This window comes from Chaetodon auriga, chromosome 14, assembly GCF_051107435.1.
Source record: "Chaetodon auriga isolate fChaAug3 chromosome 14, fChaAug3.hap1, whole genome shotgun sequence".
Lineage (NCBI taxonomy): Eukaryota > Metazoa > Chordata > Actinopteri > Chaetodontiformes > Chaetodontidae > Chaetodon > Chaetodon auriga.
Window position 1 is genome coordinate 16,394,006 of NC_135087.1, and position 21,753 is coordinate 16,415,758.

Below are 21,753 nucleotides of genomic sequence, written 5' to 3' on the forward strand. Positions count from 1 at the left end.
AAAAAACACACATCCCAGGGAAAAAAAAGGTTGAGTCATTGTTCCAACCTGTGAAAGATAAAGAGCAGCATAACCTGAGAAGATGGAAGAATGAGGACTGGAGAGGGAAAGCTGCAAATGGCTAATGTAATACAACAGCAAATCCAATGATGAAAGTATGATACAAAGTCTGATTAACTCCACCTGCCACTCAAGACTTCGTTTTGATATGCTTCATGCCATTGCCAGTCGGTACGTTCTGTGATCCCAGTTCTCTTAAAATCCAAAAACTTGGTAATAATCACTTTCACATGGCAAACAACAAAAGTACCATTTTGGCTATGTCCTCACAAGCTCCCTAGCTAGGCCGACAAACGGCAGAAAAAACAGACAAGCAGATACTGGTGCTGGCAGTGTGCTTTGCCTGGCACATCCATTCATCTCCTCTCCTGGAGTGCGTGAGGCCTGGCAGCCTATCAGTGCCAGAACTCCAGAGGCAGCGCTTATCTCCTCTCATAGATCATGCCTTTGTGCTGTCTGCTCCTCTGCTAAGGAATGCCAGGTAAGGCTTTTGTGTCCCAGCACAGGCCTGGTACTGTCCTGCCCCCCCACACCTCCCCGAGGCTCACTGAGGCAGGCAGGCCTGTGGCCCCCCCCCAGCACTGAGAGTCACACTGGGCTAATTCACTTGGCGTCGGGTAACAGACATCTGTCACTCAGGATGCCCCGAGGGACATACAGACAAGGCTTGATATAGGGGTGGGGGGGCCAGGGGATGTGATGCATTGTGAAACGCATACAGACAGACACATACTTGCACACACCCAACTGTAAACAACATGCACAGGGTGTGTTGCAGTACCATTAAAGACCAAAAGCCTTTGGTGTAAAATACTATGACACAAGGACGTGATAATAATTTAAAAACAACTTTTTTTTTTTTTGAATATGTCAATGTCAAAACAATAGATTCGAGTCTCCCACCCAAATGAAACCTCCTTGGGGGGAGGTTTCTATAGCAACCGCCAGAGGGGCAGCGTGGTTCTGGTGAGGCGGTGCCGTACATGCTGTCCGAGAAGGAGCGGGACATTAAGGGAGATCAGGTTTCCCCCTCCAGGGGCCATCCCGACTCTGCCCCCCCTTCCCACCCCCCCCCCCCCCAACTCTGTGCTGCTGGCATTCACATGCTAATTCATCTCCATTGGTGATTACACTGCCTTTAAACCAACTGACAACTACAGCTGGAGCCAGGCTCTTAACGGCACACTGTTGGATGGATGGGTGGAGGGATGAGAGCGTGTGTGCGCGTGCTTGTGTCTGTATGCACTTGTATGCATTTTTTGAGGGTGCTCTTATTTCGGCTCTCCTTGTGCTCCATAAAACAGTAGTGATAGATGATGACACACTATCTGTGTTCCTGCTCAAAACAGCCCCACGCAACCTCCCACGATGCTCCAGGCTGTGAAACAGCCCCGGCCTAATAGCTGTATGTAAATCAGCCAGCCCATAAAGATCAGTGTCAGCACTCAGCTGTGTACGTTGGCTAACGTGACAAGCACGCCACATGTCTCAATGAATTTACCCAAATGGTCCACTGGTGGTGCTGAAAATGTAAGATCGGTGGTGTTATACATCTAATGAAATCATTCCAAGAAGATCACACAATGTCTGCTCATAACCTTAATGGTCCAAGCCGTATGGGTAATCAACGGGTTGATTTTTTTTTTTTAAATTGTTGCATTCCTCTGATAAGCAATCCTTGTATGGGATCGTAAGCAGTAAATGAAGCAGAAGGCATGAAGAGTAAAGGATACAAGCTCTGGTAGAGAGTCAGTCGGGACTTGACAGCTCTGCTGGCATTGATACAAGTGGCCCGCACCAAGCTTGGCAGCAACGTCCCAGTGATGATGGCGCCGTTAAACAGAGGCCCAAAGAAAGGAACCTGGGGAAGACAAAAAAAAAAAAAAGAGAACATGAGGCATCAAAACTTCCACACTGATTCAAAGTTAATGTGATTACTGCCCTTGCATGGCCAAAAATAAGAAAAGGTTGATCTAAAAATCTTTTTACTCTTCTTTTTTTAACTGTTTCTCCATCTGTTTAGGGCAAGGGTTCAAGTTGAAATTGGATTTTTTGCCTAACTTTGCATGACAACCACACATATCTAATGCAAATCAATGTTAGCTAAATGAAATTAAAATGACAATCAATACTAAACAATGCCCTCATATTGAGCTACCGAACAATACAAAGGGGCAATATGCATTTTAGCGGCAGCGTGCGAGTGTGTGTGGGTACACGCGTCTGTTCATGCATATTGGAAGGGGGCCCTTAATCACTGAAGCTCAATGGTCGTTGACCTGGAAGTTGACGTGAATGTCAAAGTCTCTCCAAAGGTCCTGCTGTCTTCAACTTGGTAGTTGAGCTACTACAACCAGTCAAATTATATAATAAATGGAAATTAACTTAATCACATGCCAGAAAACTGGGATGATACTGGGTAAACCGACAGCAGAAACCTCAGAAAACCTGAGTTAGTTGTACAGGTTCTTGGAAGAAGAGGCAGTTAAAGTTGTAGCATTTTCGACAAATTCTCTGGCATGCATGGGTGGGTGGGTGGTGGGGGGCAGTGGCAGCCTCTGCTCTGTCTCTCCCAACAGTGCTTTGGCTTTAGAAACCCTTGAGGCTAGAATATGTTTTCCACACTCCTTTGTGAGCCATCTGAACCACTGAAGTAGCAGCAGTAGTTATAGTCTTTGCATATAATTGGGAAAATTGTCATACTTGTCTGGAAGAAATGCTTGACTGCTTAATTGTCCAACAGAAATAATCCAAGAGTCTGCAGTTAACTTTATTGTAAGCACAACACTATGAGTGTGATCATTTTGATCCCCTCAGACATGGAAATAAATTGTTATTATGGTCATTTGTACTGGTAATGAAGATTCACTGTAATATAATTAACACCATGTGACAGAAATACAGGCGGCTGTAGTAATACATGACAGCAAGGCTGTACACCTCAGACCATCTTAATAAAGCTAAGATGAGGCTCTGTTGTTTCTTGCATTATATTATGTCTTTCTCAGTATTCTCTTTGAAAAATGACTTGCTTGAAGGACAAAATTAAAGATAATCAGTGCATTAACGGAGAGGAATACAAAACATATCATATAAAGGAACATTTTTTTCAGTTGAATAACGTTCACATAGGAAATGCTGTGAATCTATCTGAAAGTCTGAAGCCAGCCCTTCTCAGACAAAGAAATTTCACTATGCTCTGGAAGGCCACACATCGAGTGCAGAGTAGCCAAGATGAAAGCTCGCCAAGAGAGGATAGTAACCATCCCTGAGAGCACATACCCACAGTGTGGGTAATAATGCACTGCTGGAGAAGGGGGAGCCGAGAGCCTTCAGACAGACACCACAACAGGAGAGAGAACCAATAAAACTCGGAGCAAAGTCCGAATAGCAAGCAGGAAGAAGGGGCTGTCTTACTCATGAACAGACTCGAAATTTGAGCAGTGCTGAAAAGATAATGGTTATCTGGCTTATTGTGCCTGGAAAATAACACACTTTGTCATGTTAACACAAAAAGAAAAGAAGAAAAATAGTTCAACCACAATGCAACAGTAACTTCCCACTTCCAATGAGCTGTAGGCGTATAGTAGATGATAACAAAATCCACGGACTCCGGTGGTCTACCTGTGGTTTCTTCATGATCTGGATGAAGTACATGTGGTTCTTCATTGGGTAGATGATAATCAGTACGTCTCCAAAGTCAGTTGGGATGATGCCACGGCGGTAGTCCCTGGTGTGCTCCGACCACACTATGTGCACCTCGTCATTTCCCAGGTGACGCAGCTGCCAAACAAACGTTTTCAGTTTAATAAAGTGCCTGGTGAGAGCAGGTAATTTTCATCCCGTTGGTGATGAAGACTGAATACAAATTTTGCGAGATCAGGGAACGTCTCTGGGTTCTTTCAGCCAGTACCTTAGGCCCACATCACCCAAGGAGTGATCTGAGATATAAGGTGTATATAGAGGGGGGTGACTGATAATAAAAAATGATTCACCAACTGACAGATCAGTGGAAGTTTCATAAATAAAATGCTGTAAGTGGCTTTTATCATTGCACACAGCAAGATTTTATGTAATGTTTTATTCTGGTATGGGGACTAAAAATCAAATTTATCCTAAAGATAAAACATAAATGCAGCAGGTGCAAGAGAAAGGTGACTGAAGCTTAATCACAAACTCTGTGTGAAAACAATGGTTTAAAATACGGGTCCGGGCTCTGGTTTTGACTCTTTTTATAGCTTTTTCATTATAAATTCAAATTGCAAACACAAAATGCACAAAATTGAGCATTTCAAAACCAAATAATTCAAATCCAATTAACTTTCCCCATCAGAGATTAAATTGCTTCCCATTTCCACTCTATTCACAAACACAAATGAAACTGGGAAGGGCAAGAAGATACACTTAAATGACAGGAAATTGACTGAGGCTAGTTTGAAATAGGTAAACAGCTTTCCCCTTTCCAAAGTAAAATAGATGGACGTTGCTGCATTATATTGTCTGACAAGTGTACATCACTTATTAGCCGGTAGTCCAATGATGTTTTCTAGAGGTATAACGGTAAGTGTATTCATCCCGAACAATTCGGTATGGGACGACTGGTTCAGTATGCGACTTCCTCACTTCAGTCAGGAATTACCAAAAGTACTGACATTTGTACTATTCATTTTTATTATGGAAAATGGACAATAATTATGGACACAATAAATTACCAAAATATTAGTCCCCCCCGCGCGCTGAGCGAAAACCGTACTGAACCGCGACCCTACAAACCGACGATACGTACCAAACCAGGACTTCTGTGTACCGTTAAACCACTACTGTTTTCTCGGGTATCATGGACACAGAAAAGTGAGCCTCTACTCAGAAGAAAACATCTGCCAATGTACTGTGGGCCTAATGAGCCATTAAGAAACATGCCCTTGCCACCAAAAATGCAATTAGCACATTCTATTATAAACCCTTAATTATGGTAATACGGTAATCTTAAACAAATCCACGGCATGCTGATTACTGGAGCGCGCCAGTTCATTCTGTCTGTCCAAGGATCAGCAGGTACAAACCAGGTCAGTCACTGGGACAATTTCAGAGAAAATGTTGAATATGCATTTGCGGTAGACAATCAACACTGGGATGTTAATTTGGGTTAAGATATTAGCATTTGGATGAGCTTAATCACAAGTTCAATGAGGATGCTTATGCTCGAGTCAATCATCTTCGACACCAATCTATTTACTCCCTTGTTAATCACATACAAATGTTTGAGACTTCTTTAATAAAATGTGATTCATGTCAAAGGCTCTTGTCCAATTAGCCCTCTTTGACCTCCCACCCAACAAATGGGCTTCACACACATGGAAACAGCAGACCAGGAGACCCCAGAACACAAGAGGCCCCTTATAAAAACAACCTGCAGCAGCCCGGTTAAGCTGTGGTGCCTGGGGGTGAATGTGATAGCCAAGGCACTCGTCTATCTCTCTCTCTTTTACACACACACACACACACACACACACACACACACACACACACACACACACAGGCATGGCCTGACCCCAACCCTGCAGGTCGCTTCTATAACCACATTACTGAAGCCAGCTGCTACTGCTGCAGCCTGCACTGTCCTAAAACCCACAATTGGATTGAGGAATTCATGGTTTTCCCTTTTTTCTTTTTGGTTTAGCCTTCCTCCCCTCTCTCCATCGTCTTCAAACAGGCAATCTGCCCAGTGAGAGCTCCCCCATCAGTCGTGCTCACACAGTAAAGCAGTAGGCAGTAAAGTGGGTTACTGCTGGACTGAAAGTGTTATTTTTAAATTGACAAGGAAACATCCTACTTGGACACAGACGAAGCCTGTTTCTCATTCCAGTTCTTCATACCACTGTCTAATCTCTCTGCTCCCCCCATCTCTTTCTGAGGCATCTGTGCATGCAGCCAGCCTTTCAAATTTCTCTTTGGCTTGTGGCTGGTGTGGAGATGTGTGCAAGGTGGGCATCTGCAATTACAGAAGTTGCCGGTGAAATGAATGGAAGCAGAGTGGCAGCACACTCCTCTCTGGGCATGGCCGCCCCTCCAGTGCCTCACTCTGGCCAACCAAAGTCAAAATCTTTACTCAGTGTAACTAATTTTTGAAGTCACTAAGCGCAGGTTCAAGATGGGTTTGGAATGAGTAGGGGGTTATTTGTGAAACGGAGAGGGGGAGATCTATGGAGGACTGGATGGGGGGCTGGATATGAGGAGAGCCTGATGAATTTCCCTTCTCAGCAGGGCACTGTATGAGAAGATTGGCAGCACGGGCAGGGGCCTTGCGGCTCATTTCTTCGTGCTAACTACTACTGGTGCACTACAGCTCAGAATCCCACTGCAGAACCCAATCGATCGCTCCTGTGGCGGCAGCAGGAATTGGATAAAAGGATCCTGCCGGCATCCGGCCGGCGCCTGCCCTAGCAGGGAGAGCTAATGGCTGAATCCAGGCCCTGGTCACAGCACACAGGGAGGGGGGCAGGGGCTAGCAGAATCATAGTCATTACCACCGCGGCACATGCTCTCTCTTCACTCACGCGCCTGCGACTCTACTCCTCAGGCCTGCCTGGCTGGGGTCACTAATCAATGCCCGCACTCTGGAGTCACACCTCCTGATCACAGCTTAACACAGAGTTGAGGGCTACAACAACATACTGCTATGGGCAGACAGGACTGTGTAGCCATTTCACTTCATCAAACAGGCAACACAGTATTTTCTCTCTTCTCTCTCTTTTTTTTTTTTAAAAACATACTCTGGCCTTAAGGTGTACGATTAATCCATATTACAATAATCCAAATGTCATAGACAGGCAGGAATGGTCAACATTTATCATACCACAGGTTAAGAACAAACAACAACAAATGGGACTTTTTACCTTTTTGGTGAGGCAGTCATCAGAATCAGATGGCATACGAGTGGAGACGTGGAAGATGGCTTCCACGGTGGAGGTAGCGTAGTAAGGAGCTGTTAGACCTGTGCTGCCATTCCTCTGAAGGCCACCCATAAAGCCACAGTGTGTGGCCAGGTCCACCTGAGGGATACATGTACAATTTAGTGTGTTCTGAGTGTGCTTGCACATCTGTGTGTGCAAATTTAGGTTGTATCTGTGGATGCAGAGGGTGTGGTTGTCTGCACCTCCCATCCCAGTCCAGACACAAAGTCTTCATAGGCCTGGCTGCCTGTGCTGTTAGACAAGATGGAGCACTTGTCCTCTTGGCCCTCTCCAATGTAGAACACAGCAATCTTGTGTGTCTCTCGACTATAGAAAAAAAAAAACACATAGTAGCCATTATCAAAAGAATACCAACACAACGGGCAATTTTATAAACACGACAGAACTTGAAAAGCTTCTCACTACTCTAGACACTTCAGATGAAAACGCTTTGAAATGTGAATGCAATGACTCAACCCACTACACCTTCCTTATCAAGGTAAATTGTGTAAGTGTAATTGAGTTGTTGAATAAAATCAGGAAAGCAGAATGTGAAAAAACAAGTTTGTCTGCAAAAATTTTCCATTATCTCTCCAGCACTGACATGATTTTAAAAAGAATGGCAGCAAACCCCCCTCTCTACTTTGCCTGTTGCCATGGCACTACATCATGCCGGGGTAGATTTAGGGCACTTTGCATGCTTGCGCATAGGTTGCCCAACCAAGCCTGGCCATCTGGGAGAAAGAAGACCAATCCTGAGGGAATTCTTGAATAAGTGCCTGTCATGAGCAATGTGTGGATTGGACTAGAGAGGCAGGGTAAGAAAGGACAGCAAGAGTGATAGTGGGAGACTTTCAGGGTTGTGATCAGCAAGAGGCGGTGTGAATTAGCAAAATTATGGCAGAGGAATGGAAGGAACGGGGCAATATGATGCTCCTTTGAGCAACTGAGTGATATATACTTGTGTTAATTTCACTTATGTAGAGCAAGATTTACCTAAGGGGTGCAGCGAGATTGAAGATTAGCATTAAATGATAGATAATTCTGGGTTCATTGGTATCTCAGACAAACCTAATTTCTACAGTACAGAACATGATATAATACTGCAGATTGAATTTATTAGGCATTACCACTGCCTGGAGTCCAAGTTCTTCAGTTCCCTTAAGAGCTTGGAGTTTTTCTTCAACAAATGGAAACTTTTCCTGTTTGACAAAAACAGTCTTGATTAGACATATTTTCATCTCTGCATACAAAGCAGGAAAGCATGACATGCTAGCAACAATGGTGCTATAACCGACTAAAATGCTGTCATAAAAATGTTTTCAAGCAAAGTTTTGTTTTGCAGTCCAGTTTAACAAAGGCAAAAAAGGCACAGGTGCAAACAGCAATCTCCGACTGGCTGTGCACATGTTGCACCATCACCATTAAGAGGTGTAAGCTTTCCATTTACAGGAAAGCACTGCAAAGACGTGGCTCTGCAAGGCAGACCTTAGTTAAAACATCTGGGCACTTTTACCCTGTGGAGAGGAGATTAAGACACTCCAGCCTCTGGTGTGCTTTTAACTTTGCTCGCTCTCTCTTAACGAGAGTAACGAGCCAGCAGCTGATTTACTTTGAGGACGAAGGAAATAACTTGGGTTCAAATATAGTATTATACTGCAGAGGTTAGAACACACTTGTGTGTTTTATTTTTCTGTCTGGCTACACTTAAGATGTGGTTTGGAGACGAGCAACAAGTATGACCTCTTACAAGCCCATTTTCTCATTTGTCTCTGTCTTCCTCTACTAGACTGCAAACCAGACTAAAGATTGTAGCCCACTTCAGGTGGTAATGTACCTGCGGTCCCAAGAGTTCATGCCAAGGTCATTAAGCAGCAGCCGGCAGAAGTAGAAGGGAGCTTTCGGTTCCTGGTGGGAGGGTTCCTTCTGGCAGGCGGCTCGAAAGCTTACATCGGCATCCCACCTCCTCACTTGCTCCTCCTCCTGCTGAGTCTGACGCAGAATGGCTTCCAGGATGGCGCTCTCCTGCTCTCGGTTCATGCCGTGGGGTGAGGGGGCTGGCTGGTTCAGCCTGAGTTGTGGCTGGGGCAGGCATTCGGGGCTGCACTGGCCCAGGTCCTCCAAAAGTTTATCCAAAATATCTACCTCTTCCTCCTCGCAGCAGTCAGAGAGGGAGTCTGAGACCGAGCAGTGATTTTTGCACGGTCCCTTTGTTGGAGAGTTGGGTTGGTTTCTGCTGGGAGCGACATTAGTGGCAGAGGAAAGAGGGCGGTCAACTGCATTAAAAACTGCATCAACACAGTCTTCCTGGGTGGTGCAGTAGAGGATTGCACCATCCCATGAGTATTTGCCCGAGATGTCCCGGACAATGACACGCACTTGGGAGGAAGGTTGGGGGGGCTGTCCGACGGTGGGGGTCTCGGCGGGGATCTGCAGGTATGACACCAGCGTGCTATCATTGAAGACAAACAGCTGGAGGTTGGGGCTTTTGAACACCTCCGAGGACAGCTCGGACGACTCCACGTATGGGTTGTCATGGTTTTCGCTCACTAGGCTGTGCAGAAGGGCAGGGCCACCGCTCAGTGGATGATGGCCCAGATGGTTCACCAGGTGTGTCATGACCATCCGTGCCGTCAGGGGAATCAGCTCCATGTTCCGCCGTCGCTTTTCTGTTGGAAGAATGAGGCCAGGAAGATAAAATCACTGAGACCACCTCTGAAGGAAAATACACGTGAGAAAGTGTAAAAGTGATCAATGGTTGAAGTTACAGATTGGTTTAGAAAAAGTAGCACATGGGGTGATCTTTCATAATACATCCAATGAAGAACCATATTTCAAAAGCCCCATATTTGTGTGCAGACATGCTATCATCTCTGTTAGCTCTTTTTATACAAAGCCAAATCTCATTTATGATTACTAATAGGGGTACTTTATTCATTTCTCACAATAGCTTGGCTAGCACACCTCTAAGTAGGTAGCATCTAATCATGAGAGACAACTTTGAAAAGCCCATTGATTCTTCTTACAATGGACAAGCGTCGAAACTGGCTGAGTGCTAACGAGAACCACCATCTTTACAGGCTGCTTAATAGGACTCTACTTAGTGAATTGCATTTATGTAAATGCAAAGGTTTTTACTCCCAAGTGAAAGGCATGCCGTGCTTTATTCTGCAGTGATGTAGGAAAAACAAGAACATGCACTCTTGCATTGTGACAGTGCTATCAATACCATCATCCCCCATCAAAGTGGAGAAAGCTCTTTAGAAAGCAGGCCAAGCTGCATTAGAGATGCGCTGGCCCTTTGATGTGACTTGATCAATATGAGGTGGGGGCATGAATATAACTAGGCCGGCACTCTTTGGTTTGCCCTTTTGATAGTGTTTTGTTATTTCTACTAAAACTCTGTGCAGCTGTGCACCAAAAAGCAGAGGTGTGGTGAATTTTTCCAGGCAAAAGCTACTGTTCAAATTTCTCACATTGTTTGCACTGTCAGTTTGCATTGTGTATTTGGGCTCTTTATTAGGACTTTTCACAAGTTGAGGACACGATGGAGAGAGAGGAATACATTGCCTAATGGAATCACAAGGTCACAAAAAAAGAGGGAAAAAAAAATTACATTTTTATCTAAACCCCATAATGGGTCTTCTTTCCAGGGCTGAGTACTAATGTGAACATTCCAGTCCCCGTGATGGTTGATTTTCTTTCCCTTTTAATAAGATCTTGACATTTAATGGAGAGGCTCCAAATGGATGGGCTACTTTGAGTTTGCTTTCCTCTGTATTTTTTGGGAGGGATTTGTTTTGGGCAGCAATATACATCTCTGTGGTCTGTCAGTAGTAAAGTATGGAGCTGAAGTGAAGTACCGTGATCAGAGATACCATCTGGGGATATGCCATGATGTGTCAACTACCAGAAAATACTAGTTTTTACTCTCACACATGTCCATATTCATACATACAGACACATGCACATATGCCATGCACCCACTAAATCATCCTTTTATTTGCCTGCCCAGTGCAATCTTGCACATAGTGGGTAAAAATGGGCATCAGGATGGCTCCGTGTCCTTACCCTCAGCTACGGTGAGCAGGTTGCCGAAGTCGGTGGCGGTCGTCTGGGAGGGCGGCGGCTCGAAGCTCTTCACCTGACCCAACATGAGGTCATAGTCAGTGGACAAGTCTGACAGGCTGAGGAGGTAGTGGCTCTGTTGGGTGTGCAAGTTGGAGCCGGACACACAGCAGTGCAGCACCTGTACGACAGAAGAAAAAGGATAGAACTTGGTGATTATATCCAGATGAAGTAGGGGGTAGTCCTTCTACAGTATGACAGTGACAGGCACTTTGATGACTGTACTCTGACACCTTCCTGTTAGATATGGTGTGTTTGGTGGGATGATGCACAGTGACAGTCCCGCAGGCCTGTTCTAGACTGACATGATCCAGGAGCATAGGAAAGGGGAATATATGGTCCATTTACATCACAAGGCGATGGAGGGAGGGAGTGAGAGGAGGAGAGAAAAGAGGGTCTTTATTGCCACTAATCCATTTCTCCTGTGATGTGTGAGTGTATCGATCTACATAACAGATGGCAGAGCATCCGTTGGCAGGGATAGATAAGGCGCACTGGGGCAGTTGATTACAGCCATTGGACAGGTTTACACTGTTTGATTTAATTAAGACTTTATCCTTGTGCTCAGCTCCCACCACAAACATGCATGCGCAGCCACACGCATGCATGCATGCAAACACACACCTGTATACTGTATAATCTGAGTGGAGGTTAGGTGCTGCATATGAGTGGGAAAAACATATGCCTAATGTATGTAAATGAGGGGGGCTCTCATTCAGAGTAGAGCAACTTGGGTAAAGCCATGCAAAGGCTAATCCCATTCAGTACACACACACGCTCAAACTTGGCTGAGAGACGCTCAGAGAGGCAGGCTGGCCCTGCCATCTGAAACAGTATTGTGTGGGGCAATGTAGACAGTATGTGGATGATTCTACAGAGCAGACCTCTGGGTGCATGGGGGAGGGATTGGAGACTTGATGCTGAAAAGACCCGCACCAAACAGCTGCTACACCAAAGCTCCAAAGAGGTTCCTCTGTGGAGTGGTGGAGAGACAGAATGGGAGGGGGAAAACCCACAGCTGTGCTTGACAACTAAGTGACTGCACTCCACATAGCAACAGTTCCTGGAAGGTAACGCACAGTGAAACAAGCATACTGTAGTTAGAAGAGCACACGCTGTGTGGTTACTTGAGTATGCCTACGTACACACATAAATCAAATAACAAAAACGCAAACAGAGAGATACAGGTGCACACATGCACAAATGTACCTATCCTCTCTCTCTCTCACACACACACACACACACACAGAGAGAGAGAGAGAGAGGGGTGGTGCAGCTGGCTGCTGAGGCAGGCTAAGAGAGCAGATGGAGAAGCCTGAACAGAACTCCAGTGAACCAATGAGATCTAGTGCAATGTTGCTTTCTGCACTTATCTGCATGCTGTTGGTTACCAAAAATAACTTTTCACATTATTCTCTTCATCTCTGGATGAATAACACTGCAACCTTTTTTCACTAGCTGGGTACATGTATTGTGCTTGTGGTTGATGGTTTGGGATACATCAAATTGAAGCTTTTTTTTTTTTTTTTTTGTAAATATATATAAATCTGTAGTTAAAGGAAGGTGAAGCATGAAAAGTAAATGGACAATCCAAGCTACCGTGTCAGTGACATGGCCAGTGATGGAACAAAAGGGAGATGCTTTCTATTAGCATGGAGAACGATTAGCAGCCAGTGTATCGTTGGTGATGTACAGATTTCGGCCTCCACATTGCATTAATATTGTCACACCTTGTGTTGTCTGGCTTCATATATTATTTCCAATGAAACCCAGAGGGGCCACGCCTTTTGTGTGCCGATAGACAACCAATCATGCCTAATTGTCTTTGGTTTCATAGCAGCTGCAGTCACTCTCATATTAAGACATATTCCATTCAAATCTTTAGGACAAGCGTTTATAGCCTGGGCTTATCAAGTGGACAAAGGGTCCTGTTTGAATAATTGGACCATTTCTTATCAGGGGTGACATCCTTACAAAGATCTGCCGTTGACCGCATCTGCCCAGACAGGAGGGAATGAATAATACCTCATTCATTTGTGCCTGAAGCTCGGCCCTCATCCTCAGGGTCAGACCATAAAATAAAGGGTTAGAGGAACTAATGCAGAGAAATAGATTGAATACTGGAAATTCTCCCTGTTTTAAATAAATACAATATATGCTACTACAAAGCAAGTTGTAAGAGTTTCCAGCATATGACAAATGCCAACCCGCAGCTACGGCTGGTGCTTCTTAGCTGTTGTGCCACTATAATGTTAAATGAGGCATAGTCATGAGGTCACAGTGGAGGTGAGTCTAATTAAAGTGGCAAGCCTATTTGGTGGGGTGGGGGTGGAGGTGTCAAAGCTGAAGTTATTGTGTCTCAGGGCGAAGACTATTTATGTTTCAGAGGATATTAGAAAGCAGGCATGTTTGCAACTGCAACTTGCATCTTTTCCCACCTCCCAGCTGCCATTCAGGCTACCCACCCTGTAGATGTAGTCCAGCAGTGGGGCCTTGTGGGATGTGCGGTCCTCCACGAAAGGCATAGTGATGGGTTCCAGCAGCAAGCTGAGAGGAACGTCCATGCACCAGTCCAACAGGCACAGCAGCAGTGACACCATCACCTGGCAGAGTGAGACAGAAGCTCGTTTTTCAGTTAAAAATAATTAATGCTGGTATAGCAAAAAGGAGCAGTGCAGTTCCAGAGAAACAACAGATAAAAATGTGAGCTGCAAAGACAGAAACTACAGAAACACAGATCAGAACAGTAGAGACAGCACAAACATTCCTCTGCAACTGCACCATTCCAACATGATAGATCAAGGGCCTTTAGATCTCAGCCATTTCACATCTCCTCTTTTCCAACATGTACCTTTTTGTCTGCTTCCACTGTTGAGTGCTCTGCACTAGGCAACAAAAAGGCTATTGTGGCCACAAAGATCTGTGTTGGGACAAAACAAGGAGAAAGATAATTGGATGACACACTCCTATTCATCAGCTGAATCAGGGTTGTGTGCTAAAATGGACGTGATGCCACGGGTTGTAAAGTATGCACAAGCATAAGTAATAACTCGAGGAAGACTTGCATTTAAAATCTAATGTGACATGATAGGGATTTCTCATTTTACTTATAATATGCGCTCATAGGCCCCTAATGGCTACTGACAATTTAAGTATGTATGTGTTACCTCAATGATTTTCTTAGGCAGAGTGGGCTCCAACCTCTGCAGATGTTCCCAATGTGAGATGAGCAGTTGAAACACATCACAGGCTGCTTGAGCCACTGCTTTGTTCCCAAACTGGACAAACAAACAAACAAAGAAGAGGACAAGACAAGAACTGATCAGTGATGCAAAGAACTTGGCTCCCTTTACAATACGCAGCATTAACATAACGAAATATTTTGCTGTTAAAAAAGGTGTTTTTATGTTATAAAAATAAAATGCAGATGTACATTCTTGGGGCAGAGGAATGCCTGGATATTGTTGATGTGACTCTTTGTACATTCATTCTGACAATTCACTGGAAATCCATTAATGCTAACTGGCCAGTGAAAATATCCTTGGTTTAACTTTTTGTGGTCACTGGCCATCACTCATTTTCTTGCTTGCCGGTTTCACTAATATTGTGATTTTATCCAAAGGTCAGAAGCAACACTTGTTATTTTTTGTCTATTTCCGTCCAACCAAATTGTGCTGAACATTTTCAATCTCAACAATGTGGAAAAAATGCATTAACAAAGCATGAAAATATAAATGATTTACGTGTTAAAAATCTTGTAACTGTAAAAATATACACAAAATTAATAATGAAATCTGAACAGATTCAAACAATCAAAATAAAAACTGCAACTTTGAAACTTTGAGCTGCTCAAAGGGTTAAATAGTTAACTAATTAATTCCAATACAAAAAGAACAATACGTAAGCATCTGATATGTAAATTCAGCCACGCCTGTAATGCTGACTCTCCACTGTAACTTTAATAAATAATTTGATCTTTCAGTCATCCCCAAGATTTACACTTCCAATTTGACAGGATCATATATTCAACACTTTGCCTGTTGCTTTATGCCACACAAGGGAGAGGGACAAGACGGCGAAAAAGTTTAGGCACACACTGACTGAGACAGAATTCTGCGTAATTTCCCTTAAATTCAGTTTTTCACTTACTGTGCATATAATCAGCATAATTTCATTTCCTCTTCAAACCACGGCTCATTTTCTCCAGCCTTACTGGAGGAAAGAATTGAGCTGTTGACAATTTTCTTTCAAATGTGGATTTCTTCAGTGATTTGAAATTCTTTGTGGAGAAATAGAATTTCCCATTTCTTCCAGCTGAATGCCTCTCAACATGTAACAAGGGCAGACAATGTGGGGAGTGCAGAAATGGCCAAACACAAAAAGGGGCCCTGAGAGTTCAGCACCTGCTTTTAGAAAAGAGACTCTCAGTGCCACTCTTCCCCCTAGATCCCCCACCCAGCCTATACCCTCTATTTTGGGGCTGGCTGAGTCTGTGTGTCAAGTTGTACAGGGGAGTGATTACTGCTCCATTAGAGAAGGGGGGGTGGGGGGGTTGCTCGAGCAGGAAGCTGGGAGATGTAGCCGCTTAAATTGGCCCACATCTACTGAGAGCGAGCAGCCTGAAAATTACGCCACCGCCCCAAACCCTTTTCCATGAGGGAAAAAAAAAAAACAGCCTCCACTGGTTCTCTGCATCTCTTCACTCAGGTAGAAAAAGAGGGCCCTTCCAAAATATACCCCTGAGTCACATCACTGGACATGTTTTATTCTCACACTTTTTTTCCACTCGCCATGTTGAAATTGTTCTGCAGTCCTTTTGTGTGATTTTGTTTTGGTAGAGCTAAATACTATAGGGCTTGTGAGGTAAAACAAACAAAACGAAATGACTGTGATGAAATCCAGGCGTTCTGTGTCAACTCATTTAAAGACACTGGCTAAGTGATGTATTGAATTCAGGATTTTTTGCCACTGCGCAGTTGCGTTAGCAGAAACCAGACTGCAAATGCATTTATGATGCGATGAAGCTTCCTTTCCTCGGAGGGTCACTGACCTTTAGTGTTACTCCCAGAACGTTGATGGCATCTTTGACTTGGTGATGGATGTTCTTCTGCATCAGCTCCTCGCACACCCACAGACCCAGACTGCACACAGCAATGCACCTGAGGGACAGAAGTTATTATTCTTAAATGTACACATAATACAGAATCTGAAGTGTAGGAAAAATGGCATAATCAATACTGCCAATCATACCTGGCCCCTTCACAGTGTTCCTTTGTTGCTGTCTCCAGCAGGATGTTGACAAGATAATCCTGTCCAGCGAAGACAACATGCTAGGTTTACTACATGATCTTACAATCTGGGCAATTCATTGTGACATAAGGCTTGTAAGTCAAACTGAAGCATTCTTAATGTTCACGTTTTAGGAGAAATGTGTAAAACGTGTATAATGACGTACTTTTCTTGACACTCCTGCGACTAATCTACAATACAAAGCAGTTTTTGTTTTTAAATGTCTTGCAAATATGTAGTAGGACACGTATTGACCATTTACCTTGATGTCCTCATTGCCTACAATGAAGTCATCAGAGCCAGGTACACGTTGCAGTACAGGAATCTGGTGGTAAAGGTTGGGAAAACACACGAGGGAGCCCAGGATGGTCTGAGCCTCCATCCTTGGAGCCTGGTAGAGACGTGGGAAGAAACACAAAAAACAACAACATACACACAAAAAAAAAGCGGTCATTAACTTCCTCAAGTGACATAAAAACAACCCAGTTTCAGGAAGCAGGAAGGCTGCTACCCAGGGGAAAAAAGGATTGGAGCGATCCAATGCAATTAATTGGGTCTTCATTCATGATTCCACTGATGCTCAACAGAATCTCTTGACACATGGTGGGCGTTGGACAACAAAATGACTGTTTAAGTGCACAATGGACGCAACTTTGAAGCGGACTGTATATTTCACTGCACCTGCTGAGCTGCTATTACCCTGAAAACACATAATAAATCTGTGTTAGGAGAAAATATTTGCTAACCAAAATGGTAAGAGAGGCCAAGTAAACTGTTCTCGGCATATCATACAGTTTAGACAAGAATTTGACTGAAGACTTGACATAAAGTAACAGGGAGTGGTCATCTTATTGGTCTGTCAACGTAATTTCTACCAATTGTCCCGAATGATGCATTTTCCATGCACGTTCAAACTGTCTGACCAATCACAGTAATTTGTTTCATCTATGAAGATCTGCTCTTTGCTTCTCAAACATAGTAGGTTTGTACACTTACACCAAGTTTGATCTGTAGTCAATACTGTGGGTATAGCACAATATGAAACTCATGAATTGTGTTGCAAGACTGAGCAAAAAAATACTGCTTTCAATTTCAGTGACAGCTCCGCAGTCCTTCTTAAAGGGCAGTAAGTTTTTCAAAGTTTGAAGACTGCATTCTTGTTTGTCTTGCAATCCAAACATATGCATGAAATTTCCAACATCTGTGTTACTTTGTCCCTTGGATTCCATTTTATTACTGCCAGAATTCACGAAACAATTTGTGTTTCAGTCAAAAAGCTACAAATTCAAGACAATTATTACAGGAACAAATTGTTATTCATAGAACCATCAGTCAGGAGGGAGTGAATGAATGTGACAGCAACTGATGATCAACAGGTACGAGGAGGAAATTCAGTTTTTGCATTTTGTTGAACTACGGAAACACCTTCAGAGACATTACTGAACACTTTTAAATGCTCCTTTTTCTAGCTTTTGAAAGCAGCTTTTTGATTCCAGTTTGATTCACGTAATAAATCTGCATGTTAAAAGTGGGTGTGTGTGTACCTCTGAGGAGACGGAGCTGAGAACGCAGGCGGCAGCAGTGATGAAATCTCCAACGAGCATGGTGAAACCCGGCAGGCCGAGGAAGAAGAATCGAGGGGAGCAGGAACGGATGATGGTGTTCAAAACATCCTGATAAGAAGCATGCACGCACACGCGCACGCGCACGCGCACACACACACACACACGCACGCACAAATGTTAACAGGAGGCAAACAGTACTTTTCCACATTTACATTTATGTTATTAGCCATCAACCACTGACATCATCCATCAGAACCAAAACTGAGTATATTTTCCAATACGCTCATGGTTCTACAGGATTTTTGTATTTAGTATGAGCACAGGGTCTTATTAGTGTGGGTAGTGAGGGAAGCAGAATATTTTGTAAATGGGCAACCATGTAAGAGACATGGCAGGGAGATAGCGTTTTTCCTCCGACAGGTAGGCTAAGCATTTTAAGTATGTTGAGGAGAGTAAGGCACTCAGGAGAGAAAAAAAAAGTGAGTGGGAAAGAAAGGGAGGGAGAGAGAGAGAGAGAGAGAGAGAGAGAGAGAGAGAGAGAGAGAGAGATGGAGGCAGCAGATGGATTGTTCACAGAGGATAAGAGGGGGAACAAAAGACCTCAACTTTGTGAGTCACGTTTATATACACACACAAGCAAACCTGTAATTAAAGCCAGAGACAAGGTATTGTTTTGCTGAGGTACGGGCGGCTCAGTGGCAGATGGGCGCTCTTTCAACATTGACATATGCTATACTGCAGAGGGCTCTGCACAAACTGCTCAAGTATGTACAGTGTAATACCATGCTAGACAAGACCATAAAAGCGGTTGACAGGGTTTCCATGCTATATTTAGATAGTAAAGCGGCGGCAAGGAGGTTGATTTATTCGTTCTGCGCTGACAGAAGACAAACTTGTATTTTGGAAAACAAAAAAAAACGAACCAAACATATTGGTATGAGAATGCAGCATCCCCATAAGGCAGAATGATTGCTCTCTGTCTTATCTGAGACATGCGCGTGTACATTTGTGTACAAAGGCAAGGTCCAGGCTGGAAACACCTGCCTTCTTGGCCATAAACTTGTGTAAATCAGACAGTTCAAACATTAGCCTGTTTCTAGATGAACTGAGGGGCACCTTAGCAAACACACACGCACACAATTTCTCTCTCTCTCCCTCTCAATGACATTAATCACCTGAAGCTTTGGTAAACAGGGAATGCAGGTGAACAAAAGGGGAGCAGAATAAACACGCAGAGGCAATAAGTAGGAAGTCAAACTAACAAGATGCACTGCATGTGGAAAATTGGTGGGAAGAGCTTTAGGGTTGAGGGCCCATTTTACCCTCATTTTGTTGGTAATTGACCTCTGAAGCATAATGTGCAGTGCAGTCAGAGGTAATTAGCATGCAACAAACTGTTGCTTGATTGCCTGAAATGAGCATTTTAGAGGAAGCCACAAATGTAGAATGCAAAGTGTTTTCTATTGTATGTGTAAGTAGAGGGAACCTGATTTGAGGTGTGTGTATAGACATGGGAATTGAGCCCCGCGTGTGGCTCTGTGCTGGCAGTCGGAATGGCCCCTGAATCAACAAAAGGTGCATTAATGTAACTCTGAATAGAGCCACCTCAGGCCTTTTCATTTGGCCTCATCTCCAGGAAAGCACACGCTGTCCACCTGCTGGCCCCTGGGGTGACAGGGTTCAGTTCGGTGTTGCATCACAACGCACAACATCAGAAAACGTTCGTCTCATTTACTAAACATGGACGTTTCCAGTTTAGTCCAGCCCAGATTTCCTGCTGCAAATTCAACACCACTATCGTCACTATGAATATCTGGGGTTTTCCCCTTCACAAGGACAGGATATAACCCACCTGCATAAATATGAGGTGAGAGGTTTAATCAACAGCCATGTTTGTGGCTTAGGGGGTCAACTGTCAAACTTTCATCTGGCAGTATATAAATTATACAAGACCGCTGCTTTTGCAGTGACCAGATGAACAACGTTTAGGAGGGGCTACTTTTGCTGTCTGTCTATCATGCAAGGCTAACTGCTGTTAGTTTGTATGCATGGTTGAAACAGGTGTTCTTCCACCATGCAAAATGAATAGGTGCAAAATAAAAAACTGTTTGTGTGCACAGTACAGACAGGAGACCTACTGGCTACTCGCATTGTGCTATGCTGGTGCCTTTGTGAGAAGCAAAATGCTCAACCTATAAACCAGAGTAGTGTAAGATACAAATCGACAATACACAACGCGTGTGCAAAACAAAACTAAAACACCAACCATATGTTTGATTTACTAATTGCACACGCACAGTCACATTTCCACAGCCTGTAAATAATTCAAAATAATTTAAAAATTAGTGAATGAAAAAAGATAAAAAAAAAAAATATAATTATAATAATAAAAATAAATAAATATATATATATAAATTATACTCTCTCACACACAAACACACACACACACACACGACTGATCTGGAAAAGTATATGTTTTTTCCTTTTTTTGGATGGGGTGGGAGTTGTGGGTAAAGAGAGGAGGGGGAGAGTAAGAGCCACTTTCTTATGTTAAGCAGGCGTGCGGCTGTCCTCTATTGTGTGGCGTGAGGACTCTTTTCTCCGGCCAATTTGAGCATGCTTCAGTGGCCAGCCTGGCTCTGGCCCCCTGACGCATTATACAGAGCCACAACAAAAGCTGGAGAATGTTGCCTCGTCCCTCAATGTGCCCCCCTCATTGCTCTACTCTACAGTACGTTCCCCAGACTCCCCTCCCGCTCCTTCACACAGTTGCATACACACAGGCAGGCAGGCGGGCGGGCAGGCAGGCAGGCCGGCCAACTCGGGGCCCCTGGCCGACGTGTCAGTCTAACGGAGCGCGACAGACGTCAATCCTTAATTAATCACGTATACGCGGCAGGGGCTCAAAACATTATTTAACGACATGGAAAACATTCTAATAAGCTTGTCGCACTGCCAAGGCGCAATAGAAACCCAGCCAGGAGGGCATACATATACACACACACACACACTTGAATCCAAAACACCCCCCACCCACACACACTTTCATCCCCATCCTTTGTTTTGGGGGACTCCATTCATCTCCACTCAGCTTCGTCTGGAAGGAATGGAGCGAGGCCAGATTTAAATACAGTACAAGGAAGGGTGTGGCTAAAAGAGGTGGAAGATGCCAAAACACTGAAGCATTCTTCATCACCACTGGTTGGCATACAGTTCTTCAACATTACCAGCTGAAATGAAGCCTTAACAATCTTAGATTGGCAGTGCAGCGATATGACCCGTGTCCTCACTCCTGTCAGTTACTAAACACATCATGTACAAAGAACTGGACACATGATGGGTCTAGATGAGAAGTTTACCTGAATTGAATGAAGAGCTAACAGGTGAATAGGAATCACTGTCACATCACACAAAAAAGAGTACATGGCAAATTGGCAACTAACAATTTGGCATCTACCAAAAAACCATCATTTCCAGTTTTGTCACAGGGCCAAAGCACGTATGTGACATGAGTGTGTTTAGTCCGCCATCTGGTGGTGAAAACTAAACAACTGGCAGCCTCGCTGTAGGTGCCACCTGCTGGCTGTACCTGGTCATCGCTGGTGATGCCCATGTGCATGACGTGGTAGAGGTGCACCAAGAAATCACTGTTGGGCAGCACATCCTGGTGCCTGGTCATCATCTCACAGATCAGCTTGTAGGCCTGCAGCTTGCCAGCCTTGTACTCAGCAGGCAGCATGGTGGCCTGTGGAGAGGAG

General features: G+C 44.1%; 1 protein-coding gene across 6 annotated transcripts in view; it reads right to left on the minus strand.

Annotated features, from left to right (window-relative positions):
• Positions 1-21,753, minus strand: part of ralgapa2 (Ral GTPase activating protein catalytic subunit alpha 2) — an 85,375-nt gene that overhangs the window by 25,687 nt on the left and 37,935 nt on the right. For all 6 annotated transcript variants that reach the window (XM_076748387.1, XM_076748391.1, XM_076748386.1 and 3 more), the window contains 15 exons: positions 21,585-21,740; positions 17,975-18,103; positions 16,693-16,821; positions 16,392-16,450; positions 16,192-16,300; positions 14,309-14,419; positions 13,993-14,061; positions 13,607-13,744; positions 11,085-11,262; positions 8,851-9,682; positions 8,144-8,215; positions 7,217-7,340; positions 6,957-7,112; positions 3,685-3,843; positions 1,794-1,921 (listed from right to left, as the gene is read on the minus strand). In XM_076748387.1, the coding sequence (XP_076604502.1) occupies positions 1,794-1,921; positions 3,685-3,843; positions 6,957-7,112; positions 7,217-7,340; positions 8,144-8,215; positions 8,851-9,682; positions 11,085-11,262; positions 13,607-13,744; positions 13,993-14,061; positions 14,309-14,419; positions 16,192-16,300; positions 16,392-16,450; positions 16,693-16,821; positions 17,975-18,103; positions 21,585-21,740 (2,549 nt within the window). The remainder of the gene's footprint in view (positions 1-1,793; positions 1,922-3,684; positions 3,844-6,956; positions 7,113-7,216; positions 7,341-8,143; positions 8,216-8,850; positions 9,683-11,084; positions 11,263-13,606; positions 13,745-13,992; positions 14,062-14,308; positions 14,420-16,191; positions 16,301-16,391; positions 16,451-16,692; positions 16,822-17,974; positions 18,104-21,584; positions 21,741-21,753) is intronic.